The sequence below is a fragment of the Callospermophilus lateralis genome, chromosome 2 (genome assembly GCF_048772815.1).
Source record: "Callospermophilus lateralis isolate mCalLat2 chromosome 2, mCalLat2.hap1, whole genome shotgun sequence".
Lineage (NCBI taxonomy): Eukaryota > Metazoa > Chordata > Mammalia > Rodentia > Sciuridae > Callospermophilus > Callospermophilus lateralis.
In genome coordinates, this window is record NC_135306.1 from 13,289,757 (window position 1) to 13,316,229 (window position 26,473).

Sequence of the window (26,473 nt, forward strand, 5' to 3'; positions counted from 1 at the left end):
TTTTAAAAGGTTCTTTCCTTCCTTTCTTCTTCCCACTGGAAGATATTAGATTATCAACGTACATTAGATCATCATATAATAATCATTCCCATTTGAATTACTATATGTCAGACATTTTGCATATAAACTCTTTAATTTTCATGAGGACCCATGTACCTTAGCTATAGCTACTGTATTGCAGAAGAGAGTGAGGATCTGAGAAATCAATTGATATGAGCAATGGCATTAGTAGATTGCAGAAGAGGGATTTGTACCTAGGTCTTTCTGAAAACAAAAAGAAATTTGTAAACTGCCACACATTTTTTTTTTCTCGGAATGAAATACTGCTACCTCACTGCAGAACCAGTTTAGGAAAGATCTTATATGTCAAGAGTGAGCTTGAACTTCATTTAGAGGAGACATCCATTATGTTCTCTAGGTTTTATAAGTCAGCAACAACACATGTTGTTGAATACATTAGAAAAACAGGTTTATGAAGCATACATCGTGTTTTGAAGACAGACACTAAGAGACTCTTGGAAACTGGCAAACCATTGCCACGTGGTGGTTCCTCTGTCTATAAACTTTTGTTTGTGCAAGACACAATATGTAGAAGGGCCCACAAAACTTTTGGGGGTGCACAATGCTTTAGGGTCTTTTAAAATTTGGAGAAAAAAATGAACTTTTACCTGCAAAAAAGTCTTGCTATATATTATTAATATATTTATCTTTATTCCAATGCAGTTGTAAAATAGAAATTAATTGCAAATATAAAAATAAATAAACCCATATCCACAAGTCACAAGGCGAAAATACCCAGAGCCCAAGAAAGTAAAAACATGGGTTGCATCAATTCGTGTTAACTTTCTGGGGCGGTGATAATGAAGGCTGAGTTGGAAGATGGGAGTGGAAAATGTCACAGTTTTCCTCTTCTCATCAAGGCACCTTCAAAGCAAGATTAAAGGAGAGGAGAGAGACGCGCCAGAAAGGGATACTTTCTAGCTGTATAATCTTAGACATACGGGTTGATCAATGTGAGCCTCAGTTTCGCCACCGATAAAATGGGGAGATGTCTCTGGGATTGTTGGTCAGGGAGTTTGCCTTGTTCACAGCTGTAAACAATCAGTACATACATGTTAAAAAAATGCAGTAAATGCATTCTTAGGACAGTGGCCAGTACACAGCAAGGGTCCAGATAAGTGGTGGCTGCCGGCGTTCAAAATTGTGGAAAAGTCTCCTCTCGCAACAGCCGTAGGGATCTGAGACGCAGACGCACCCCAGCTGATTCCACGCAAACCTGCGCAGTAAGTTCCCTGAGATGCGAAGACACGCGACTGCGCTTGCGCATCAGCGTTTTCCCCCCGCCCCTTCAGTCGCGAGGCTAGTGGGGCGGGCCTCGGCGGCGGCGCGACTAGTAAAAAAGGGGAGGACCGAGGAAGGGGCGTGGCCAGCGTCCCGACCTCCACCACCCTCTTCCGGGCTCCGCCGGCTGCGCGCGCATCCTCCCCCCTTCTTTTGTGGTCCGGCCCATTGCGAGGGTGACAGGAAACCCTGTGCAGGGAGCGCCGCCATCTTGGACCAGCCCGAGGTAGATCCTGAGGGAGCCGCAAGAGCAGTCGCCGCCGTCACCGCTGCTGCCGCCGGCGCGTCTGCACCTCTTGGCCCGCCAGCCTACCTGCCGGGGCCTCGGCCGACCGCCCCCATCCCCTCTCCCGCCGCGGCCGCCCTCCTCTTCCTCGTCCTGACGCCCCCCTCCCGCCCGGAAAGCTGCCCAGCCACCAGCAATCCCCCAGGTAACCCAGGCCTTCCGCAGTGTCCGTCCGGTCCGGGCCTCCTCGTCTGGTCCTTGCAAGGGGCGGCGGCGGCAGCGGCGAGCCGGCGGCGGCGGGCGGCGCCGGGGCCCGGCCCCGCAGGCCGCGGCGAGCCCGGGTCGGCGGAGGGCGCCGCGACGCCGGCCTGACAGGACGCGTGCGGGGGCGCAGGTGTCCCCCGCGCCGCCCCGACCCCTCGTGCTGCCCGCCGGCGCAGGACTCCGGGCGTGCGGGGAAGGGTGTGTTCCGCCTGGTCTTCCCCGCCTCCCGGGTAGACCCGCGGCTCCCGCAGGCCCCTCTCCCGCCGCCTGTGCCCGCGGCTGCAGGCCTCCCCCGCAGTGTTTACCCACGCGAGCCGCGCCGCCGGCACCCACGAGCCCCAGACGTGGCATCCACACCCCAGAGGCCGCATCTGGCCCCGAATACAAAAGGCAGCAGCAGCCCGCAGTCTCGCCGGTGTCTTGGACTAGCTCCCGCGTCCTTGTCGATGTGGGCAGCCGGTCTAGACCCGGCTGGGGACGCGGTTGTGGGTCCGTGCTTGCCGGGTTCTGGATTTGGTGAGCCCCTGTGAGGCTCAGAACCGACATAGCATCTAGAAATGTCGAAGAAAAAAAGTTTTGGCTAGAATTTTAAAAAAGAAGATGGAACAAGAACGCTTTGAGGATTTGCACTCTCCTGTGTGCCGGCACAGAGAGGGATCTTGAGATGTGTTTATCTGGCCTCGTGTAGTCCTTGGAGATAGGTTGCATCGTCCCCATTTTACACGTGTGGAAACTGAGGCCTGAAGTTGTGAGGTAGCTGGCTAACGGTGGTACGAACAGACTGGTTTCTCCCCACACGGTGGCTGGTGCTCTCTGAATTACACTCCAGGTTAGACCAGAGACCCTGCCTGGTCATGTCTGACGACTGAATTTCTTTTTTCCTGTGTTTGCTCCAGATGATAACTGATTACCCTTTTATGACTAAAGTCTATCAATCAGGTCAGCTGGTACACGGCCAAATCCTCATTCTCACAGACCTTGGAGGAGATATGCAGGTTTCCATTTTGTTTGAAGAAGCACTTTCCCAGAAGGCAGGTGTTTTCCTGGTGGTCCCACAGCAAGTGTCAAGAGCTCAGATTTGAACTCTGGAAAAGTTTTACTATTCATTTCATTACTGATCCAACTACCTTTTTTTATTCGGGGTGAGGTTATTGAGGACAAACTTGACCTTGCAATAATCCAAGTTCTACCTCTCCCTCAAGCCTTTCCAAATTTTTCTTCAGAGTTCTGCTTTGGTGATTTTACTTGGTCATGCCTTGAAGGATGTACTAGCTAAGGTTTTGGAGTCGGCTTGTCTAGGGTTCCCACTTCAGTGTTGTCCCTGTCTATAAAAGGAATAATTGTACCTACATTTTAGAGTTGTTTCAGGATTAAGTGGGATTTAAGAAAGCCCTTAGCACATTGCTTGACATAGTGTCCCAGTGCCTGCAACTTTGCCATGCCTGTAGTGGTGTGTAATATCTGTTGAATGAATGAGAGGAGCAAGGCTTTATAGAGCCAAATAGTTCCACTTCTAAAGAGTGGGCTTAAATCCTGGCTTTGCATCCAGTAGTATATAAACATGAGTATATCATTTCTCTGACATAGTTTCCTTATTTAGAAAATGATTTTTTTAAGATTAGAGATTGTTTATAAAGTAGTTGGGATATAATAAGTACTCAGGAAATGGTACTAATTATAAAGATATAAAGCTTAGATTCTGATATATTAAAAATTCCTTGGTTATGTGCATACATGAATATGGTATAATGAATTCCACTATTATGTATAATTATAATGCACTAGTAAAAAATTCCTTGGAATTAAAACCATGTTTTCACTTTTTATATTTCATATTAAATTTTAATATTAATAATATTACTAATTATTAAAATTAATAAATTTTAATAACTTCAAATATGCAACAGAATTGAGTGTTCTTACAAGTAAGTCTGTAAGTATCAAATATTTTTGCATAATCTTAGTAAGATATGTAAGAAATAATGCTAAAACTAATACTATAGGGAGACAGTTTAAAAAAAAAAAAAAGCTTGAAACATTTTTATGTGGTTGAAAGTGTTAGTGGCATCTGCCCTAAGTCCAATGACTTGGGAGGCTAAGACTGGAGAATCATAAGTTCGAGGCCAGCTTCAGCAATTTAGCAAGACCCTCTCAAAAAATTGAAAAAGATTGGGGATGTACCTCAATGGTAAAGCAATCCTGGGTTTAATCTCCAATACAAAAACAAAACAAGTGTCAGCCATGGTAGGAAAAAGCAATTTATAAATAGATTAGAGATAGTTATATTTTACTTTTTAAGACCTTTTTTAGACAATTTTAAAGTATACAAAGTAGAATAATATATCATTAGTAAACATTTCACTGTTACTAATCCTTTTAAGCTCTAGTAGCGAGTACAGAATTTTGTCTCTTGGTTGTTAAGTTTTTCTATGAATAAAGGTACTACTTTACTTCCTATTCAGCAGTATACCATAATTAGCTGAAAAAGTTTGCCTTTTTCTTGACACTTTAAGTGATCCAGTTATTATAATCCTTCACATTTAACTATTTTGTGAAAAGTGAGATTTTTTAATTTTTTTTTTGTTTTTAAAGTGGGCCTCCAAGGATTACTTTCAGAAGTTGTAATACTGTAGCAGAAAGGAAATGGACTACTTATTTTAATTAGATTGTTATTAACTGCAGAAGTTTTGTGTCCACCTGACTTACAGTCAAGTAAGCATTCCACTTGAGTGGGCTATAAGTAAATCAGAATACTCTGTTCTTGAATTCCATGAAGGCAGAGGCAGTGTTGTCATTTTTGATCATTACTATATTGTCAAATCCTAGCACAATGTTTTATGTTCAGTAGATAATATTTTCATAATGAGATCACAAAAGCAGTCCATCTTGGTGCCTCTTTATAGCAAAATTCTTACTAATTGGAATAAACAAACAAATAAAAAATCCTGAGCAATGAGGGTATGAAAGACTTCAGATCACCAGGAATATTTAGTGAGTTGCTTTTTCCCTGCTGTCTTGAATCAGTTTTGTAAAAGTTTTACAGTAATATCATATGTTCTAAGAAGTATAAAATGGCTATATAATAGTGTGACAGTGTATAAACACAGTAGGGAGTTAAACTATTAAAAAAATGAAAAATCCTCTGCTCTTGGTGTTGGTTTTTTATTTGGGGCTGATCATGTGATTGGCTTCGTAGGATGCTCCCAGTACTAAGAATAAATTCAGAAACAAAGATACTTATCAATTTTCAGTACTTTGTGTATTTTAGAACATATTACCAAATGAAATAGTGTGTTTTTTGTTATATGTTATACTGCAGGGATGTTTAAGGTTTATAATTTTCCTCTTTGCCTTTTATTCTCTCAGCCTATATATTCTTCCATTTTCACATTTGATGTTTATTTTCTTGAGTATGTGTGTGTCCAAAAATTAGGTATGCTTAATCTTTACTACTCAAAACTCTGCAGCATTTTTAACAAAATCATCAACATATTTCCAGATTAATGCATGTAAGTCTAACTGGTTTTTAAACTGAATGCATATTATTTTGTAGTACAGGTGTACTTTATTCAGCCATTTCCTTGTTGATGGGAATATTTAAGATTGTTCCCAGTTTTTTGCTGTAAAAATAGTGCATTAAATGTAATACACTCCTAGCTTTATGAACTGAAGTTTTTGTTTCTATAGGATATTTTCAAGTGGATTTGTGGACCAAAGGATGATTTGGATTATTTTGAAGATATTTAAATATACTGATAACTTTACAAAAGGATGGCATTTCAGAATTCCACAAGCTGTATGAATCTAACTTCACATGTACCTGCACATTGCAAAACTAGTCATTTGTATAATTAGGAAGGTGTCTGATTCAGTTAATGAAGATCATGTATTCTTTTGGCACAACAGTAATTAATGTTAATATGGAAATATGTTCGTGATTTTTGTTAACGTGGAAGAAAAACATGTTGTGTGTTTTATTTCTGACCTTAACAATAGTATGTTTTATATTCAAGATACAAAGCTGAGAAATCCTTTGTTAAAGCTGAATTAAGCATAATGTCTTAAGAGGGGTCATTTGACTATATGGAACAAACAATTGTGGTTTGTTTTAGTAAACATTTCTCATGACAGCTGTCTACCTGTAATATGCTAGGGAAACCATGGCTTTGGAATCAGGCCTGGGTTCAAGTTTTAGTTCTACCTTTGTAACACTGGCTAAATTAGTAGATTATATCCTCAATTTCTTGAAATTTTTCAGTGACGATAATGATTCTACTAGAGTTGTGAGAGTTAACGATTTATGTAAGACAGTATAGGGAAAAGTAATGCAAATCATCATGTGGTTTACTCTCACATGTTCTCTTAGGAAACTTTGTAAAGTAGGTAAATTATAATGACTGCTAATATTACTGTTCATTTGTACCTACAAATTTTTATCACAATGCATCTTTTGAATGTGATTATTTCGTACTTTTTACTCACAAAATTAAATTAGGACCAAGTGAGAAAGCTCTGTGTCCTAAAGCAACACCACTGAGTTTCTCGTAACTGTGTGGAAGAGGCAGGAATATGTAGTGGTTAAAGAGGGATCTCTGCAGTCAGAACAGTGCCAAATTCAGTCTTGTCCATTTAAACTGTGGTCTGGACGTGTTACTGACTTACTGCAACTATTTTCTCATCTGTAAAAAGAGAGATAATAGTAACTGTCTTGTAAGGCTAGTAGTAAAGATTAAGTGAAATCACATATAAAATGTTTAGTATATTGCTTGGTACATGTTCTATACCCAGTAAATGGTAACTGTAACAATCGTGTTTGTTAGTTTACACATTGTTCATCATGTATTTAATGATGTTTGTTGTCTGAATTGTCATTTTTTTTTCTTTGTAAATCAAAGGCCACTAGGTGTGGTGGCCCACTCCTTTAATCCCAACTACTTGGGAGGCCAAGACAGGAGGATTGTAAGTTTGAGGCCAGTTTTGGCAACTTAGTGAGGCCCTGTCTCAAAATAAAAAGGGTTGGGGATGTAGCTCAGTGGTAGAGCACTTGCTAATGGTAAAACCCTGGTTTAATTCCCTATCAACACACACAAAATCAGAAGCATTAAAGGAGGTCTTATCTGCTTGTCATCTTTATTCAAATGCTAAAAAAGGAAGTGCATTTTAATCACATCAGGAGTTGTATACAAATTATAGAATATTACTAAGTTTTTTTTTTTAAAAATATTTTTAGTTATAAATGGACACAATATCTTTATTTATTTATGTGGTGCTGGGATCGAACCCAGTGCCTCACCCATGCTAGGCAAGTACTCTATAACAGCACAACCCCAGTCCCCAAAGGTTTTTTTTTTTTTTTTTTTTTAATTAGTAGAAGTTATAGTGTTGAGTGGACTTCTTTTTTCAGAGTATTTGAACTAGACCAACATTTCTTGGCCCCCTTTTGGACCTTTAAGTTCTCAAAAGGTAAAGCAGGAGCACTTCTTTTTAAAAAAATTTACAACTTTTTCATAGTTGTAAATGGACAGAATGCCTTTTATCTATCTCTATCTATCTGTTTATTTATATGTGGTGCTAAGGATCAAACCTAGTGCCATGTTAGGCCAGCACTCTGCCACTGAGCTCCAGCCCCAGCCCCAGCCCCGCAAAAGCACTTTTAAATAACGGGCAGATTTTCCCCTTCCAAAGCTGAAAAATATAGTTTTCACCAATCAATTCTGAGTTTCATGTTTAAGAAATGAGGCTGAGAAATCCTTTGTTAAAATGATACTAAGTGTATTTAAAAAGGTCCCTTGAATGTAGTTCTAGTGTAAATACGTAGTTGACTGAATATAAGCTATTGGAATGTATTTAAACTAACCAGTTTTTTTTTTAACCTTAGAGTGAAAAAGGAAGGGCATGTTATATCAGTAGCTACAGTGTTCTGCCTCCTTTTTTTCTATAGAAATTAGTGAGTTTGAATAGTTTTCCACTAAGTCTGCTTTTAGGTTTGCTTGTTTATTTAAAGAAACTTGAGCCCCCAAATTGCATGGTGAAGTAGAGGCAAAGAAAAGTGCTATATTCAATCTGGAGTAGTGATTATTTTGTTTGGAAATTGTTTATACTACATTGATTTTCTAATTAACATTCTCAATTTATTATCTTTGTATATATTTAATTAATTAATATTTAGATATTTAATGTTTTGTTTGATAATTAGCAAGTACACAAATTAGTACAACTAGAATTGGGTTATAATTTAATGATTAGTCTTTAGAGCATTTGAGGTAGAAATTGGGATTGTTAGAGGCATAGGTGTTTGTTTTTTTTTTTTTTTTTTTTTTTGTGTGTGTGTGTGTGTGTGTGTGTCGCCCGCATGCTCTGTGCTGGGTATTGAACCCAGGTCCTTAAACCTGCTAAATCTGTGCTCTACCACTGAGTTACAGGCCCAACCCCTGTAATTTTCATACAGTAAAATAGATGAAGCAAAGTATATACAGCTGTAACTTTTAGAAGATGTATAGAAAATCAAGGGAAGGAGTACCAGAGAAACAGTAATTCAAGGGTAACTAATTACTTTTACTCAAGTTCAAGTAGGGGAAGAAGAGTGTAGGAGTTAAAAATTAATTAGAATAAAAGTGTACTCTTTTCATGGAGAAAAGAAGTAATGCAGGTTAGGAAGTTAATAACCTTTAAAAACCATTTTTAATGCAAGAGATTTTTTTTGTGTTTAGTATCTGGTTCAGAGATCTGGTGAATAATCCAGACCAAGTTAAGCCTCAAGACCAAGTTTTTTTTTTTTTTTAAAGTATTAAGTCCCTAATGGCTGGAAAAGAGATGGAAAGTCATGATGTTCAGAATCAGAATTAAATCTAACTAGAAAAACTCCCTTTCCTGACAGAACTGGTTAAGGGAGTTTTCTATGATGTAGAAGACTGATTGTAAATGTGTTACAACATGCCAGGCTGTAATGGGGAGCAAGGAATCTGCTTGTGTGAATGTAAATGCATATAGCTAAATGGGAAGGCGACTATACTGTGTGAAGTGATTGTTTAATAATTTACTGTAATTAAGAACTTTCTCTTCCTTGATAATTCACTTACTGTAAATATTCTGTCTGCTGGTTAAGATTTGTTATTTATGTAGAAATTTTATTTGAAGCATGGTAAAGTATTGATTTCAATAAAGGAATTTCTCCAATAATATCAGCTATCTTGCTTGTATAATTTGATATTGACCAGTACAGTAAAAATCAAATTAAAAAATATATATAAGCCAAAATTTTAAAAATGGGTTAAATTTTGATATTTATATATAATTTTTGTCTTTCCATGAGCTGAAAACTGATGAAAATAAACTTTTATTGGAAGTTACTGCCATTATTAGAACTTATCCCTTGTTTCTTTACCACCAGCACAGTGTCTGACATGTTTGAGGCACATGTGAATTGTTTGGAGAATTTTTGTTGTCATTGTTGAGATGGCATTTCACTATGTTGCCCAGGCTGGTTTTGAATTCCTGAGCTTAAGCAGTCTCCAAACTCAGCCTCTTGAGTAACTGGGACTATTAGGTGGTGCCACCACACCCTGCTGAGAATTTTTTTTTTTTTTTGGTAAGTTGTTAAAATTGGAAACTAATTAGAGTTCTTTAGGTTAAGTTTGTCTGACGATAATAAATGGGCTGTGACCTTTTGAAATATATATATGTGTGTGTGTGTACATATGTTTGTGTGTATATATATACATACATATATATATATATATATATATATATATATATATATATACATACACACATATAAACTTGGAAATTTTACAAGCATGAGTACAATTTTCTAGTGATATTTTTCAGCATATATAGTATTATTTCTTCAGGCCCCTACTATATTGTTAATCTGCAAGTCCTGTGGTGAATCATATGAAATTGCCAATGATGATTGTCCTCCTTTTAAAAATAAAATAATACAGGAACCACATTTTCATGGGATTCAATATAATCTGATGTCAATTTGATTTGAAAATCATGTGATTGCTCTTTGGATGCTCTGCTATTGATTTAGAGTAGAGGATAAAACTTATTTTGTGTTTATAAGTTTGTGTTTATTTTTTATCATTCTGTTTAGAATCACAATTCTGAATAAGTACACTACCTGTAACTTACTTGATCTATTAACAAGGGATGGGATGTTAAGGAAAAGGGGACTATTTTTAGAGATTTTTGTTGGAAATTTTCCAGAGTAACATTTCTTTTTTGATATTCCTAAAGTGAAATACTGGAGTTTTTTGGGTGTATTCTTATTTCTGTGAATAATGCATGAGAATGTTAAAGTACTATTCATTGAAGAGAACTTGTATGTATTGATCATTTGTGAAGTGAATTTTACTGACTTATCGTAACCAATATTTTGATTGTATTCAGTATATTTTATTTTATATATATCTTTACCTATGTCTTTTTAAAGGCTTGCAATGATCAGTTTGGATAACGTGTATTTTTCCTTCGGCAGTAACACAGTTTTCTTTGTTTTTAGTGCCACCATGGCAACTGCACCATACAACTACTCTTACATCTTTAAATATATTATTATTGGTAAGTTTGCTTAACTTATACTCTTATCCCTAAAGCATTAATATATAAACATTTATATACTAATATATAACACTCCAGAAGAAATAAGCTCTTTTCGCACTTTGGAACTAAAAGCTTCTTTAATAAAGATAAATGTACCTTTTGCATTGTGGCCTAGATACTTCTGTAGTACAGTGCTGAGTACCTAGTGTAGTGATTTGGTTGTTCTTGAGGGCTACCTGAAAGATTGTTAATACTAGGAATGAGGAATGAGATTAATTTCCTAGTAGTATTGAAATATTCTAAAGATTACTTGAAAATTCTGATATCCCCCTGGATTCCAAAAATTGATAGAGAACATTGTTGATTCAGAATAATTTCTGTAACACATAAAATATATTGCTGTAGAATAGCCAGGAATGAGATTTATTCTGTTGTGGTTTTTATGTAATATAAATTCTTTTCTTTTGTCATTCTATAAGAAATAAAAAATGTGATCTAGTAGTCAAGCTTCCAAAATTCAGTTTGTTATTTCTGCTTATTATATGTTTTCTCATTTGTTACTCCTTTGCTTCGGTGTGTTTGTTAAGGGGTTAAAAAAAAAAAAAACCCCAAACCTAAACTTTGATACAGCTCACAGTAACATTTTCATAATTTTGCTGGTAAAGTTGGTGGTTCACTGTTAACATAAAAAATTTATAACCAAATTCTGTCACTGCTAAAGGTTGGAACTAGTCAGTGAAAATGTACGTACACATATTTTTAATCCATTGTAAAGAAGGAAAAGCCACATTAAATGTGTCTCAGAAACTTGTGATATGGTAAGGGACATAAGAATCATTGCATATGATGATACTATAAAACTGAGAAATGTAATTGCCATCTTAAACTTTTTTTTTTTTTTTAAACAGGGGACATGGGAGTAGGAAAATCTTGCTTGCTTCATCAGTTTACAGAAAAAAAATGTAAGTTCAATATGTGAAGTAAAACTTTAGCATTTAGTTGTACATGGACACAATAAATTTATTTTAATGTGGTGCTGAGGATCGAACACACGTGTGAGGTGGGCGCTGTACCACTGAGCTACAGTCCCAGTCCTTTAGTAGCTTTCTTTATTGTTACATTTCTATATTTTTAAAAACTTGAGTCATTTTCAGTGTACTTTATGAATTAAATATAACTTTCCCTATATTCACACTTTTGTCTTTAGGTGCAGTGATTTCTTTTTTTAACTTAGATAAAATGAAATATATTATTACCAGTATGTTTTGAGTATTGGTTTTTGTTTTTCTATGGTTCTGGGAATTGATCCCAGGGCTTTGAGCGTGCTAGGCAGGCACTCTGTACACTGAGTTACACCCCGGCCCAGAGTGTTAATTTTTATATGTGGTATATTCTGACTCACATTTAGATTTCTTGGTGGCAAAAATGTTATTTTTAAAAAATGCATAGAATAATGTTGGGCTGGGTATGTGGCTTAAGCGGTAGCACAGTCAGTCGCCTGGCATGCGCGGGTCGCTGGGTTCGATCCTCGGCACCAATAAAAATAAAATAAAGATGTTGTGTCCACCGAAACTAAAAAATAAATATTAAAAAAAATTCTCTCTCTCTTTAAAAAAAAGATGCTAGAATAATGTCAAATTTAAATAATCTTATTCTTTGACTCTGTTGTAGAAATTGATTATCTTATTGTACATTTGCTGCATATATTTCATTTGTTAACTAATTAGTAGATTTGAAATATTTAAAATGGAGTTTTCTATATTCATGATCAGTTGATAAGATTCAGAGGTGATAGGAGAGGGGCCAATTTGTTGTGATTGATATGCTAAACATAAGTGAAATCTTTTGTATATGTTGAAGTCATTTCTATAGCATTTTTGTGCTACTAACCATAGAGATTTGATGTAACATTTTATGAAGTGTCCATTCAATTGTGCAATTGTACCAGAATAGTGAGTTTAGGTTTTAAGCGGCCTAATAATAAGGGAAAGGACTTGTACTATTGGCTTAGATATATGTATCTTCTTAGTGTATAATTATAAATATGTATTAAATGTGATGATTTTGTTTGAGACACTGATAATATTTTCCAGGGTAAAAATTTGTTTGATTAATAACACCTAAGAGTCCTAAAATCTTTGATTTTTTTTTTAAACGGAGTAGTGATTGTCAGATGGCTAAATGGTATAATTTTGGCATTGTGAAGGGTTTATTAAAAATCTTATTTGTACTTAGCAGATTCTTTTAGTCCAGGGGGTCAGCAAACAGTAGCTAGTGGGCTAAATCCAATTACTGCCTATTTTTTGAAATAGGATGTTATTGGAACACAACCTTGTCTATTTTACATATTGTTTGACTGCTTTTCGTTTTTTTTTTTTTTGCTTCAGAGGCAGATTAGTTGTGAGAAAGACCTTTTGGCCTACAAAACTAAAAAAAATTGGTTGTTTGGTTCTTTCTAGAAGTTTGCTGACCCTTATACTAGTTCATTCACATTTGACTTCTAGTTCTTTGCTTTCCCTGCCCTACCCCCCAACCCTCCAGTGGTAGAATTAGTCTAGAGCCTATAAGTATTAGTAAGTCTTTTGATTATTCAGTGGATTTTCCCCAGTAGTCTAAATTTGAAGTTTTCTGAAAGTTGGGATATTATATTTTTTTCCCCCTCCCTAACAGTTATGGCTGATTGTCCTCACACAATTGGTGTTGAATTTGGTACAAGAATAATTGAAGTTAGTGGCCAAAAAATCAAACTGCAGATTTGGGATACAGCAGGACAGGAGCGGTTTAGAGCTGTTACACGAAGCTACTACAGAGGAGCTGCGGGTGCACTTATGGTGTATGATATCACTAGGTAAGAGGTGAATAACTTTTCAACCTTCATACTTGGGAATAGAAATTTACTTTGGGAAATATGGTTTCTTTGTTATTGATTAGGCATTCTTTAGTTTGTAGTTGGATGACTAAATGAATGTATTTGGTTTTACAACTTAAGTTGCTGTCTACAACTTGATATAACTTTTTTTTTTTCCTGGAAGTTGGTATGATTGAAGAAAACTTTAGGAGATGGTGGGTGGAGCTAATTGAAGAATACAGTTCTGAAAAGCAGCATGAGTTGAATTATTTAAGAAGAAATGATTATATTTGAAGCTTTGTTCTTTCACTTCAGTAGAAAGCAAGCGAGTCTTGAGGAGCTACTTTATTCAGCCTCTGTGTTAAAATTTATGCCTTCTGAAAATAAGGCCAAAGATTTAAATATACAGTTTTGCTAATCCAGCATGATAGATTGCAAGTAGTTCTTACGCTAGCATCTGAAGGGGAAAAGGTGCTATTTTGAAATATATAGCATCATTTTTTTTTTTTGACATTTAGGTGGTGATTTATGTATAATACTTCAGTATTTAATTGTTCATTTACTTAAATTCTTTTTTGTCCTAACATGGATTGAAGTGACTTAAATACTACATGCAGCAGGATTAAATTTATATCAACATGGCTATTTCTGGAAACTCAAGGCACTTGATATAAAGTAACAAAACTGGACTGTAAGGTTTACTTTGGAGAACATGGAAAACTATGCTGTTTGTCTCCCGTAAGCTAGAAAATGAACTGGATCACCTTTCATGTTGATGCAAAGCACCAATCAAAAGCAGCGTGACTCTCTCTTTTTAGGGGGTAGAGATAGGTGAGTGGGACCAAGTGATAATTACTTTGAAGCATATTTCTGTTTAGGAAATGCTTTATGCTATTTCCTTATGTAGAGTTGCAGTGTACATTAGCATATTAAGACCTTGAGAAATTCTTCAGTAAAGAAATTCCTTACTGTTTAACTTTGTTTAATTTGGTGTTTCCTAAGTTTATTTTATTGAGGAACACACACTGTGGGAAATGCTGCCTTAGAATAAAGATGGTGTCTAATTATAATTGTAGTACAAAAGTCTCAGTAAATTTCTACAACTGGGTGGTCTCAGGGAAAATCAGTAAAATAAGCCTTACTGCTCTTTTTCAGTCAGGTAGTTGATAACATGATCAGTAAATGGTATTGTATAAGACTATTTAAAAACCTGTCTGTGTAAAACTGTCTCATTTTATTAAAAATGCCATGCATTATTAATAAATTTAAATATGGTGATTTATACTTAAAATGTAATTTATATTTAAAATGTTTTTGCTTTTAAACATCTTTTAAACATATAAGTAAAATATGTCTATTTAAATCATTGAAAGTAGTTCAGGTAGAAACAATAGAAATGTTCATCAGCTGATGAATGGGTAAATATAATATCGCATATCCACACAATAGACTGTTTTTCAGCTATAAAAACAAATGAAGTACTTACACGAGCTACCTGAGGATCAATCTGAAAAACATTATGCTAAGTGAAAGTAACTAGACAAGAAGGCCACATATTAGGTGGTACCATTTATGAAATACCCAGAATAGGCGGATCCACAGACATGGAAGATTGCCAGGGCCTAGGGAATTGCTGGGGGTGGTGGTGGTAGGGTTCTCTTTGGGATCATGTAAATCTTCTAGAATTAGATAATAGTAATCAGTGTCCAATTTTGAATACATGAAAAATAACAATTATATACTTTAAAAGGGTAAGCTTTATGGTGGTTGTATTTCAATATTAACTGTTACAGATAAAAGATACTTCAGGCTTTACATAATGCTTTTTTGACTGACACTTTATAGTGACATTGATGTTGGAGTCATGATACCAGTTTACCTCCCAGTTTTTCTATTATTAATACTTTATATTTTGTAAACTTTAAAGTCCCTACTTTACTGAACCTTAATTCTTGGCATTAACTGTAATTGTTACAGGATACCTTTCTAAATTGAGAGCAGAGCTTATCATGGCAGTTGTTTTGCCAAATCAGTTTTGATAGTCCACCTTAAAGCTAGGAATATTTTAGCACTTCTTTTTAGTGTTAGTACCACCAGTTAATGGATATTTGATGATTCTTTATTCATAGATATAAAATTATAGTGAATTTTAAATTAATAACCCAACAATTATCTGAATCATTGGCAGAAGTGAAGGTGCACATAAATAATATGATTTACATGATCTTGATGCTACATATCTTAATGCTTTATTTTAATCAGGTAGTTGGTAACATGATCAGTAAATGGTATTGTATGAGACTATTTAAAAACCTGTCTGTATAGAACTGTAGGTTTTTCTTTTTACCAGCGTGGTGGCAGTTTATAACAATTCACTCTTCCTGTCAGCTTTGAAATTTTTAAAATTCATCAAAATCAGAATAAGTATGTTTGGACTTACTTATCATTTGTGTAAGAAGTAAAACATCCCTGTTGTGTGAAGTCATGATATGCTGGTACTGCAAATATTAAGCAGTGGTAAGGCTTGTACTTTTTGAAAGTGATATTTGACCGTTGTTTACTTACAACATTTTAAACCATTAAGAAAAAGGTGCTATCTTGATATATGACATCGTTTTTTTGACATTTAGGTGGTGATTTATGTATAATTTGAGATAGTACAAGAAAAGAAAAATACCCGAGTAAGGAATTTTTTTTTTACTTCCCATTGGGGAAAGAGTAAATATTTGAAATAATGAATATTTCTGAGCACTGGCAGCTAGAGATCATGGAATATATTCGCAAGGCAAACCTCAGAAACACTTTAAAGACACATGGTATGTGTGAAAGGGTTATAGATCTTGATCTGAATCCTTATGGCCTTCTCTTTCCTTACATGTCAGATGGGTGAGATGGGATTAATGTTCTGAGTCTAGAAATCAGAAACATTTTTAACTTCATAAAGGTTATCTTCTTTAGTAAGTTTTACTCTGTATAATATTGTACATTACAAATTTTCTTTAGCAATGGGGTTACATTCTGATACTTTCTTGTATGTTGAAAAAATCAGTCAAAAATGCATGTAATAATCTGGTAAACCTTTAGTAAAATCAAGTTGAAGCATCATAAGTTGGAGACCATCTGTATTTGGATTTGCTTGCTATTGTGGGGCCAACTTAGCTAGTGCAAAGTAGCCTATGAATTTTTAAACTTTTGCTTGGAGAAAGAGAAATAGGACAGTTTGAATCTGGAAATGCTGCCAGGTTTAAAAAAAAAATGCAAAGTTAGGTTAAACTTCCTTTCTGATATCTGGGAACTTAAATTTCTAGTCACGTGTACTAAATATAAAGCCAGTTTTTATGCTTTATAATTAGCTTACTCTTTGAATTATTACTAAGGTAAATTAAATACCATCTTACACTGTGATTTCTTGGTTTCTAATTGAAAATTAAAATGCAGAAATGTTTTTCTATTGAAAGTGTCACTGTCTAGGCATTTTGGTATTACATTGTGTCCATTTTGTGATTGAAAATCTGGATAATTTCAAAATAATTTTAGTTTTGACTTCAGATTGTTCCATGCTTGCTTACTGGTTTGTTTATGGATGTACTTTTAAGTATAAGTAATTTGATTCTGACATGTCATTAACATAGTTGTTGGATGTTATTTAAAAATAATGAGTTTAGCTAGATTTTTAAAAAATCATATGGTTGTATTTCATAACCATTCTTCATAGTAGCTGCCTAGTCAAAATAAAAATACTGACTAAAGCATATACTTTAAATATTTGCCAAAATTTCTTTTTTTTTTTTTTTCTGTTTAAATGGTAGTTGTTATGTGGAAGTCAACAAATTTAAACTTTAATTTTTGCAGAAGAAGTACATATAACCACTTAAGCAGCTGGTTGACAGATGCAAGGAATCTCACCAATCCAAATACTGTAAGTTAAATGACATCTTACTATAAAGAAAAGTTAAGATCTAAGCTAATCCAAACAGGAAAGCCTTTTACTGGTGAGATTTTTGTATTTGGGTATTAGGAATGAGATTTTTTGTTGTTGTGGTGCTGAGGATCAAATCCAGAGCCTCATGCATGCTAGGCAAGTGTGCTACCAATGAGCTATACCCCCAGCCCCAAGAATCTTTAGATTAACTGAAAACTTAATATTGTTTCCAGTTCTAATTGCTCCAGGTTTTCCATTTTATTATAATTGGTTTTTGTTCATGTTTGTGGTTTAAAAAAATGAAAGTTATGAATGGGGTGGTGATTTCATGTCAGTTGGAGACTATGAAATCTTCAATTTTAAAAGGGATGTCTGCATTTGTTTTGTACAATGTTGCCATTGGAGAAAACTGGGCACAATATATATTGTGTTATTTAATTGTGTTATTTAACTGGATGTGAATCTATAGTTATTTGAATATTCAGCATGCTTTAAAAAAAACAGTTTCTTAACCAGACTGAGAAGGTATTTATTGAGATTTTTAAAGCCAGCCACCATCTAGACGCTAGTATACAAGGATAAACAAACATATTCTTAACAAAAGAGGTTATAGTCTAATAGGGAAGCAACAGGTATATAGATAACTATATTGAAAAGCAGACTGAAAAATGAAATAGAAAATAGGGTGGCATAGTGTTGGGGAGTCTAGGATGAACAGTGCCTTCTGGAGAAACCAGCTTTGCAGAGGTATGGTGTGTGAGCAGGGCCTTGAGTAAGTTTCACTAATTTCTGTGAAAGGTTTTCCAGGAACAATGAGGAGAAGGACACCGAGCTGTGACTGAACTTCTCAAGAACAAGGCCTATGCTCACTTAACTTTGTATGTCCACCATCTAGCAGAGGCCTGGTTCCATAAATATGTAATCAATAGTGAGATTAGCTTTTATGAGGGAACAGGAGTTTAACCATAATTGAAAGTCATTTAACCTTGTATGCCTATTATGCTAGAGACTGTACCTGGAACTTTTATTTTCATTATTATGTTGGTATATATACAATCTGTAGATGAATGTAGGAGCTTTATTTACAGTAGCCCAAAACCGGAAGCAATCTAGCTAATGTGCTCAGGATGGAACCCAGTACCTCACATGTGCTAGGCAACCGGTCTACCACTGAGCCACAACCTCATTGATACAGGCAACAGCTTGGATGGCTGTCAAGCATAGTATGCAGAATAAAAGACAATTTCAAAAGGTTACATATTATTCATTCCATTTGTAACATTATCAAAATGATGAAATTGTAGAGATGGAAAAACAGATGAGTGGTTGCCAGTGTTAGGTATGAGGTGTGAGAGTAGTTCTTTCAGTGATGGAACGGTTCTATATCCTGATTGTTGTAACAAATCTATACCTGTGATAAAATACATAGAATCACACACACATGCACAGCCATACATGAGAACATTTAAAAATTGACATTTAAGAGCTATAGATTGTACCATGTCACTTTAAGAGTATGCTGTAGTTACATAAGTTACTACCATCGGGGAAGCTTGGTGAAGGATACACAGGACCTCTCTTTTTGCTGTGACTTTACAGTTATTTCAAATAAAATGTTAAAGATACTCATTGTAGAAGGTCCATGGAGGCATGTAGTAAACAAATTAGCCATGTCCTTCTCTCTCCTTTATACCCACAGTCTAACCAGATCTTCAAAAGAAAAAAAAAAAAATCTTTATTTCTTGAGGTCTAGCTCATAAATTCCATTTTCTATAAAGTTGCCTTTGGATTTTATGTAAAAGTTATTTATATTTTCTCATTTTGTTGCCAGTATGTTCTATACCTCTGTTATTAGCATTCCATGTGCGTCCCCTCTCAGTAAGGTGGGAAGCCTGCTTTTGAAATTCTTAAGTAATTGGGAAGGAGGTGGTATTCCGCCCTCCTCACCTCCCATGAAGCCAGGGTGTTTTCCTTGTTTGTTTTTTTAAATACTTTTTAATTGCTGATGGGCCTTTATTTTTATATGTGGTGCTGAGAATTGAACCCAGTGCCTCACACGTTAGGCAATGCTTTACCACTGAGCCACAAACCCAGCCCAGTTTTCCTTGTTTTGAGTACCTATGTTATGCCCCTGTACTAGGCAGTTTTGACTTTTAACAGACTTGTTTTTTTTTTTTAAAAAAAAAGTTGAATTTTTTTTAAGTGCCATTATTTTATTCTTTAAAAGACTAGTGGACTGTATGTTAGGATTTTTTTTCCTTCTGAGTGGGCATTTGTTCATTGAATGAAGAATGTTTACTTTTGTTGTACTGCTTGACTAATGTCCTTGCAGAAGATTTACATTCCGGTCAAAGTGATTATTTATTGGGCACAAATTTTTGAAAGTGTATAAGAGCCAGGTACTGTAATTTCACATGAAAAATATTTAACTGGTGGAAGCACCTTTTAGTTGAAACCATATCTGGATTACTATACCTGTATGGAAAGGGAAAGGAGGGGGGAGATTTTGATGTCCGAAATAAGCTTTTACACACATACAGTTGATCCATAAATCTTCCCTTCTCTGCCCCATGGAAAGGCCCAAACCGTTTACTGTTTCCAAGACTACACACTTTTTTCTTAAAGCTTTGCAGAGCTTTCTTTAACTTTGGCATAACTTTACTTTGTATAGATGGTTCCAAATGGAAGATTATAGGTGTGTGATATTTTGCCCTGGACTTGAACCCATAGCATTAGAACCCTGATTCTCATTCTCAGCTGCCCCCATGGCAACACACAGACATTTATGTTTACCTGCTGTGAACTTAGTCCTGCCTAGAGATAATATAGGTAGGACAGTCTTTGTCTATAGGTCACAATGAGAGTTTCCTACTTGGTTCTAACATCCTACTACCACTGACTTAGTAGCTTTTGGCAAGTTCCTTTACCTTATTTGGGCTCTAATTTCCTTACCTGTCACTTGAAGGAGTTGAACTAGTGGTTTTTAAACTTTCTGAGAGTCCCAAAACCTTTCCTATATATATAAAAATAAATATTGTGTGTTTGTGTGTGTGTGGTGTATGTATGGGATTTATTAATCTTACTCAAATAAATGTTGTTCTAGACCAGAAGTGAACAAATTGGCCAACTGGTCACATCCAACCCATAGCCTAGTTTTGAATGGTTTGCAAAGCTAAGGATGCTTTTACATTTTTCAGGGGTTAATAGAAAACAAAAACAGCAAAGAAGAATATGCAGGCCAGGCACGATGCCACATGTCTGTAATCCCAGCAGCTTGGGAGGTTGAGGCAAGAGGATTGAAAGTTCAAAGGCAGCTTCAGCAACTTAGCAAAGTCCTAAGCAACTTAGTGAGACCCTTTTCTCAAAAGAAAAAAATAAAATGGGCTGGGGATGTGGCTTAGTGGTTAAGTGCCTCTGGGTTCAATCCCTGGTACAAAAAAGCAAACAAACAAAAAAACAGGTGGAGACTATATGGGGTCTACAAACTTGAAAAATACACTACCTTTTCTTCACAGAAAGCTTGTCAAGCTTTGGCCTGTGTGACTGCTAAGGTCTTTCTTCTTACTAATGTCTTTATGATACTGTAGACTTGCCTGATGGTATTGCTAGTACTTGGTTGCCTTTTTGGACCCAGTTTTTTGTTCTGTCAAGATTTTGGGGGGGGGGGGTTCAGAATTTGCATGGTTGGTTTAAATGGTTTCTTTTGTTTTAAGATGTCTTTCTTTTGATTACAAATTAGGTAATAATTCTCATAGGAAATAAAGCAGATTTGGAGGCACAGAGAGATGTTACATACGAAGAAGCCAAACAGTTTGCTGAAGAAAATGGTGGGTTTCTTTTTAACACTTAATGATTACACTTGGGAGAATTTCTGAGAAAAGGTGGGATTTTGATATTGCAGATTATTTGACAAATTTTCAAAAATTCAGACTGCTCAAAAATCTCAAGAATGAGGGAATAAAGTGTGTGCAGAAGCTTGTATGAAATTCATTTTAGGAGCAGTTCAATTGATTAGAAATATTAAGATAACCCCAATCAAAACTATACATTTTTTTGTACAGTAACTACAGGAGGAATACTGACAGCTGATGGGAAAACTTACTCAGATGTTACTGAAGAGAAACACTCTTGTGAGTTAGTTTGAAATGTCCTAATTATAGTCTCGATTTTATTTTTAGGCTTATTGTTCCTTGAAGCAAGTGCAAAAACGTAAGTATAGTTGAAATGTTGATTATGTTTCAGTTATACTGTTTCTTAAAATAGAACCATGTATACAAAAAGTGTATAATATATACACACATGTACATATACAAATAACATATCCATGTAATATGTGCACGTGTGTGTTTGTGCGTGTGCTGCTGGGGATTGAACCTAGGGCTGTGTGCTAGGCAAGCACTCTACCACTAAAGCTACATCACCAGTTCCACGTGTAGTTTTTAATGACAGGAAGAACAGTAAGCAAACATACTTCCCATTTCACATTTAAAAATACGGTGAATTCTTAGTATTTAAAAAATTATTTCTTGATTGTTCCCATTGGTAACCAGTTTAATAAATGAAACTCTGTTTATATTCCAAAAGTTTTGTTGGACTTTCACAACAGGAATTTGGCATATTGGATGCAGTCTTGGCTAATTTGTTCATATAATACTTATGATTATGTCAAAAAGCATGATACTGTGTATGTGGGTTGTACTGAGATTTAACCTGGGGGGCTCTAACACTAGGCTGCCCTGGAACTTGGAATTCTCTTGCCTCAGCCTCCTGAGGCATTGGGATTACAGGCCTGCACCATTGTGCCAGACTGGAAATATTGTCTAAAAATGATCATTTCTAATTGTTCTTCCATGAATCCTTGTACTCCCAGAGTTCTTTATTTATTAAGCCAAAAAGTCTTTCAAGTGATGAGTGGAGGGTAACTTATTTTTGTTTAGTCTTACATTTGATTCTTTTAGTCTCAAAAGATTAAAAAATGTGAACATGGCTAAGTATGACTGTGTTACCATCATATGATAAAAACAGGACACAGTCCATGCTTATACTTGTTTGATCAGACAGTATAAATCTTGGAATCCTATTAAGCATGTTTGGAGAAATTTCCATTTCTATTTGGAGTACCCTGTCTGTTGTCACAGAAATGGCCTCTCATCCATCATGTTCTATGTTACGTGTACCATTTTAGTAATAATTAGAACATGTGTAATGACCTAATACGGTTTGTAGAAACAGCTTTTAGTATGTTTTTTCACTTTCCACCAGAAATATCTTCCCACATTCTCTTAGTCTAGTCAAGTGATCTCTTATTAAATGATACTGGCTAAGTTGAAGATATCATGGTAGTTGACTGAAGGGTAGCAAAAAAGTCAGTGTATAATGTGTTACCTGTAGAAATCTATGGTTCTTGAATAAAAATTGTTAATTGCCTCTTAGGGGAGAGAATGTAGAAGATGCTTTCCTTGAGGCTGCCAAGAAAATCTATCAGAACATTCAGGATGGAAGCCTGGATCTGAATGCTGCCGAGTCCGGTGTACAACACAAACCGTCAGCCCCGCAGGGAGGCCGGCTAACCAGTGAGCCCCAACCTCAGAGAGAAGGCTGTGGCTGCTAGTGACCTCTTTGCTGTGGCCCCTCATTTGACCTTTCACCTCTGTCTGTTGGAAGCAGTACTTTTTACTGCCACGTTGTCTTCTGTACATCTTACTGGGTTTAATTAAAAAAAAAAAACAAAGAAAAAAACAACTCTGTTGTAAAAACAGTTTAACACAGTACTAAACTGCTAAACAACTAGATGTAATCAGGTTATCAAAGGCAAGTAGAGTAATAAATCTCTCCTGCATGGTAAATCTAGACTTTTTTTTCCCTCCTCGATTGTCTTTGTGATAGATATGTCACCAATATATGATTTAAACTGAGCACTGATGCTGGACTTGATGATTTTTACCTTCCCTCTTTGGCAAGGCATCGTCTCACTGTACGGTTTAATTTGCTGATATCTTCAGCCTTTCTCCCTCACTTTGACTGTTTGTCTGTTGTAACCAGTAAGTTCATTGCTGTGAAATGACTTCTGATGGTAGAGAAGGGGTTCTACAACTGCTTTTGTTTTGTTTTGTTGGATAAATTCCCTGTTGTCAGGTGGCATTTTTCTTGATGAGGTTTGCTTCTGTCTTAGCCTTGCACAGGGAGAAATATCCATTTATCTTTTCTCTCGTGCTTAATAGCTTTATCTCTTTTTTTTTTTTTTACACACCATTTATCCTTTTCTCTTTAACAGAAAGTAAATATGTATAAAATTTGAAGGAACCGAACTAACAATACATCCTGTGTATATTATTTTAATGAAGAAAATAAATTGATTACTGGCATTGGAACAGTATAAAATACCAGTTTGTACAGTATGACCTGTATGTGACCATGTTACTCCCTGCCATTTCACACAAGGAAATAGACACAACTGCAGTTCACAAGTAATACTGGCTCCACCCCTTGGTGCTGGCAGTGTTTGGGGACATTATGCTGGAAAGAGCTCCTAGCGTCAGCAGATTAACACTAGCAGATTCTGTTCCATCTTTGCACTGTGGCTTACCTGCTGATTTTCTTAACTGTTCTTGTGCAATCGACAATGTGCTAACCTGCTTTTCTCTTTTTGTAAACATTTTGCATTACGGGCTGCATTCTTGCCTTACTGTATAGAAAAAGAAAAAAGGCTGGGTTTATTATTGCACATTTTAAGCTTTTATATCTTTATCTTCTTGGAATGGTCGAGATTGTGAACCAGATAGCCAGAACCATAGGTCTGCTGTTAAGGGATTTTAAATTGTGCATTTTTAACACCACAGTGAAATGGGATTATCCCTTGTGTTCATAGTGGGAGGGGCTAGTTTATGTCATGTTGGCATAAATCATTTTGTAAAAGGGAAAGTGTTTCTAATGGTGTTTCAGTGTTTGTGCTGATACAAAGTAAGTTATTACTTTGCACTAGGTGGTTTGGCCACTGAAAGAATACATATTTTAAGAGAAACAATCTTCCTTATTTAGAAAATTGTTTTACTAAGTTCTTCACTTCTGTTGATTGCTTTTTAATTGAGTTTATGGTTCAGTGGCTGGGGATTGAGAAGTTACTGGAAGTGTAGGATAGATAAACCTGAGCATATTATATAAAATGCGCTCAGCTCAACTGCTGTGTTTTAAATACACATTTTAAATCCCTATTTACAGACACTAACGTAAAGTTACATCTTTCTGGGCTATAAACCTGTCATAGTTCCAGAGTATTGTATAGTCAATGTTAAATAAAAGCCAAAACTGGAATGTGCAGAAAAATAGGATTTGGTTTATTTGTGGACTCATTTTTATTTTTGTCTCTGTTAAACTTTTTTAAGGAGATTCCTGGAGTGGATTGGGATATTCTGTTAGGCTTACAGTGGTCCATTTTGCTTACACTGTTGCATCACAAGGGATTTGCCCAGGGACCATGACCTGCTGGTGTGTGTAAATATTTACAAAAACAAAACAAACCACCTACTGGGATATAAGGTAACAATCACAAACTAAAGACTCCTTGTTTAGGTGCAATACCCTGATTCCCAAAGTTAGTTACAGTGGGTCTTAATTGTTTTTGTGACAGAAGGATTTATTCAGACTGCTGTACTCTTCATTTGATGTAACAAAATGCTATTAATCTAAATATTTGTAAATAAAGTACCTGTATCTAGATTAAATTAAAATTGGTTGCATTATTTTCTGAACTATAATAGGATTTATTTTCTTCAGGTCAATGGTTTTTTGATGTTTTAAGTGTTCAGTTTTTATTGCATAACTGTGCTTATTCATTGTTTGAAGAGGTCTACATATAAAACCACATCAATAAGTAATTGAGCTAGTTTTGTCCTAATATTTACATAACCCTTGGATTATTTTCATTGACCTTCAGTTTGAGGTCAGCATATTTGGTGGTTGGTAATGTTCTCCCTTGACTGTACGTGGGGCCAAATTTTATTATTTGCATGTGTAAATCCGTATAATAAACTTGGGTGCTCAAAAGTGAGGAGCAGATTGTCCTGTTGTAACATGAGTGTGCCAGACACTGGGTAGGTAGTACACTTTGGAGAGAATGCAATTCTTTTAATTTTTAACCCAAAAGTGCTTCCTGCTTGTACAGTCACCTGTTTGTTTGGATTACTCATTGCCCTGCACCCTTGAGGAAGCCCTTGAGTTAGTTATTGGTGCTCAGTACTATTTATACATTAGACATTCCAGTACAATGTTCAAGTTATTTTTCATGGATAATAAAATGTTTGATGCAGTAATGTTGATTTTATTTTTGGTGGGGGTGGGATCGTTGGAGTCATATACAAAATACTAGTGGTAGTAAACAATTTTTTGGGAAAGATGTATATTGAAACCACTTATTTGACTTCATACGTTCATTATTTCACTTCTCTAATTCCATAAGGCCATAGTTTTTTTAGACTTTTTTTTTTTCCCCCACATATCAATTGTTTTAGATGTAACCTTTATAAAAATAGGATTGTCTGGTCCACTCACCTTAAACAGAAGACCAAATATCTTCCATTTATGTCTATTTGGGAATATGGAGAGGGTTCATGTGGCACTTTAAATTTAATTTAATCTACATCTGCAGCATATAAAACCACATCAATAAGTAATTGAGCTAGTTTTGACCCACATTCAACAAAAACTGAAAACTGCCCTTGAAGAATGCCAAAATTTGAATGGGCCAGACCTTTAAACCATTTTGCTAAGAGTTGCAAAAGTGAAATAAAGGAAAATGTAAATACAAAATACAAACCAAGGGGCTGGGGTTGTGGCTCAGTGGTAGAGCACTTGCCTGGCACGCACGAGGCACTGGATTTGATCCCCAGCACCACATAAAAATAAATAAAATAAAGGTATTGTGTCCATCTACAGCTAAAAAAATATTAAAAACAAAAAACCCCGACAAAATACAAACCAAATTTTGTTTTGGAAACATGCCTTCTAGAACATACTAATCAGTAATTGTATGTGACTTCCATTATCTTTACTGTAATTAAATTTGTGTAGTATCTTAATGATCCAGTTCTAGCCACACTATAGGAATCTAAAACTTTGGTGGCAAGGGATTATTACACTGTGCTGTTCTGCATAGTAACATGATATAATGCCAGTTCTGGCTCAAAAGTTATTTGGTGGTCTAGAAAACAGTTCTTGGGAATATTTTAAAACCTCTATTACATATTTACCCTTTGGGAATAATTGTATTGCCACACAACTGGGATGGTATTTTTATTTTTCCTGTAGTACTGGGGTTTGAATCCAGGGG

General features: G+C 35.8%; 1 protein-coding gene across 1 annotated transcript; it reads left to right on the forward strand.

The window, feature by feature from the left end:
* Positions 1 to 1,486: 1,486 nt before the first annotated feature.
* Rab14 (RAB14, member RAS oncogene family) lies at positions 1,487 to 24,875 on the forward strand. Its single transcript, XM_076845566.2, has 8 exons — positions 1,487 to 1,772; positions 10,338 to 10,396; positions 11,287 to 11,340; positions 13,049 to 13,226; positions 17,079 to 17,145; positions 20,888 to 20,975; positions 21,327 to 21,357; positions 22,582 to 24,875. Exons 2-8 carry the CDS (start codon positions 10,345 to 10,347, stop codon positions 22,757 to 22,759), a joined length of 648 nt encoding a protein of 215 aa, XP_076701681.1. The 5' UTR covers positions 1,487 to 1,772; positions 10,338 to 10,344; the 3' UTR covers positions 22,760 to 24,875.
* The last annotated feature ends 1,598 nt before the right edge of the window (positions 24,876 to 26,473 follow it).

What these genes read in the sequence shown, in the direction of transcription:
- Rab14 (XM_076845566.2), top strand. Translation starts at nt 10,345, where the DNA reads ATGGCAACTGCACCATACAACTACTCTTACATCTTTAAATATATTATT. An exon ending in ATGGTGTATGATATCACTAG is followed by an intron (nt 13,227 to 17,078) that starts GTAAGAGGTGAA and finishes TAATTTTTGCAG; the next exon opens with AAGAAGTACATATAACCACT. An exon ending in ATCTCACCAATCCAAATACT is followed by an intron (nt 17,146 to 20,887) that starts GTAAGTTAAATG and finishes ATTACAAATTAG; the next exon opens with GTAATAATTCTCATAGGAAA.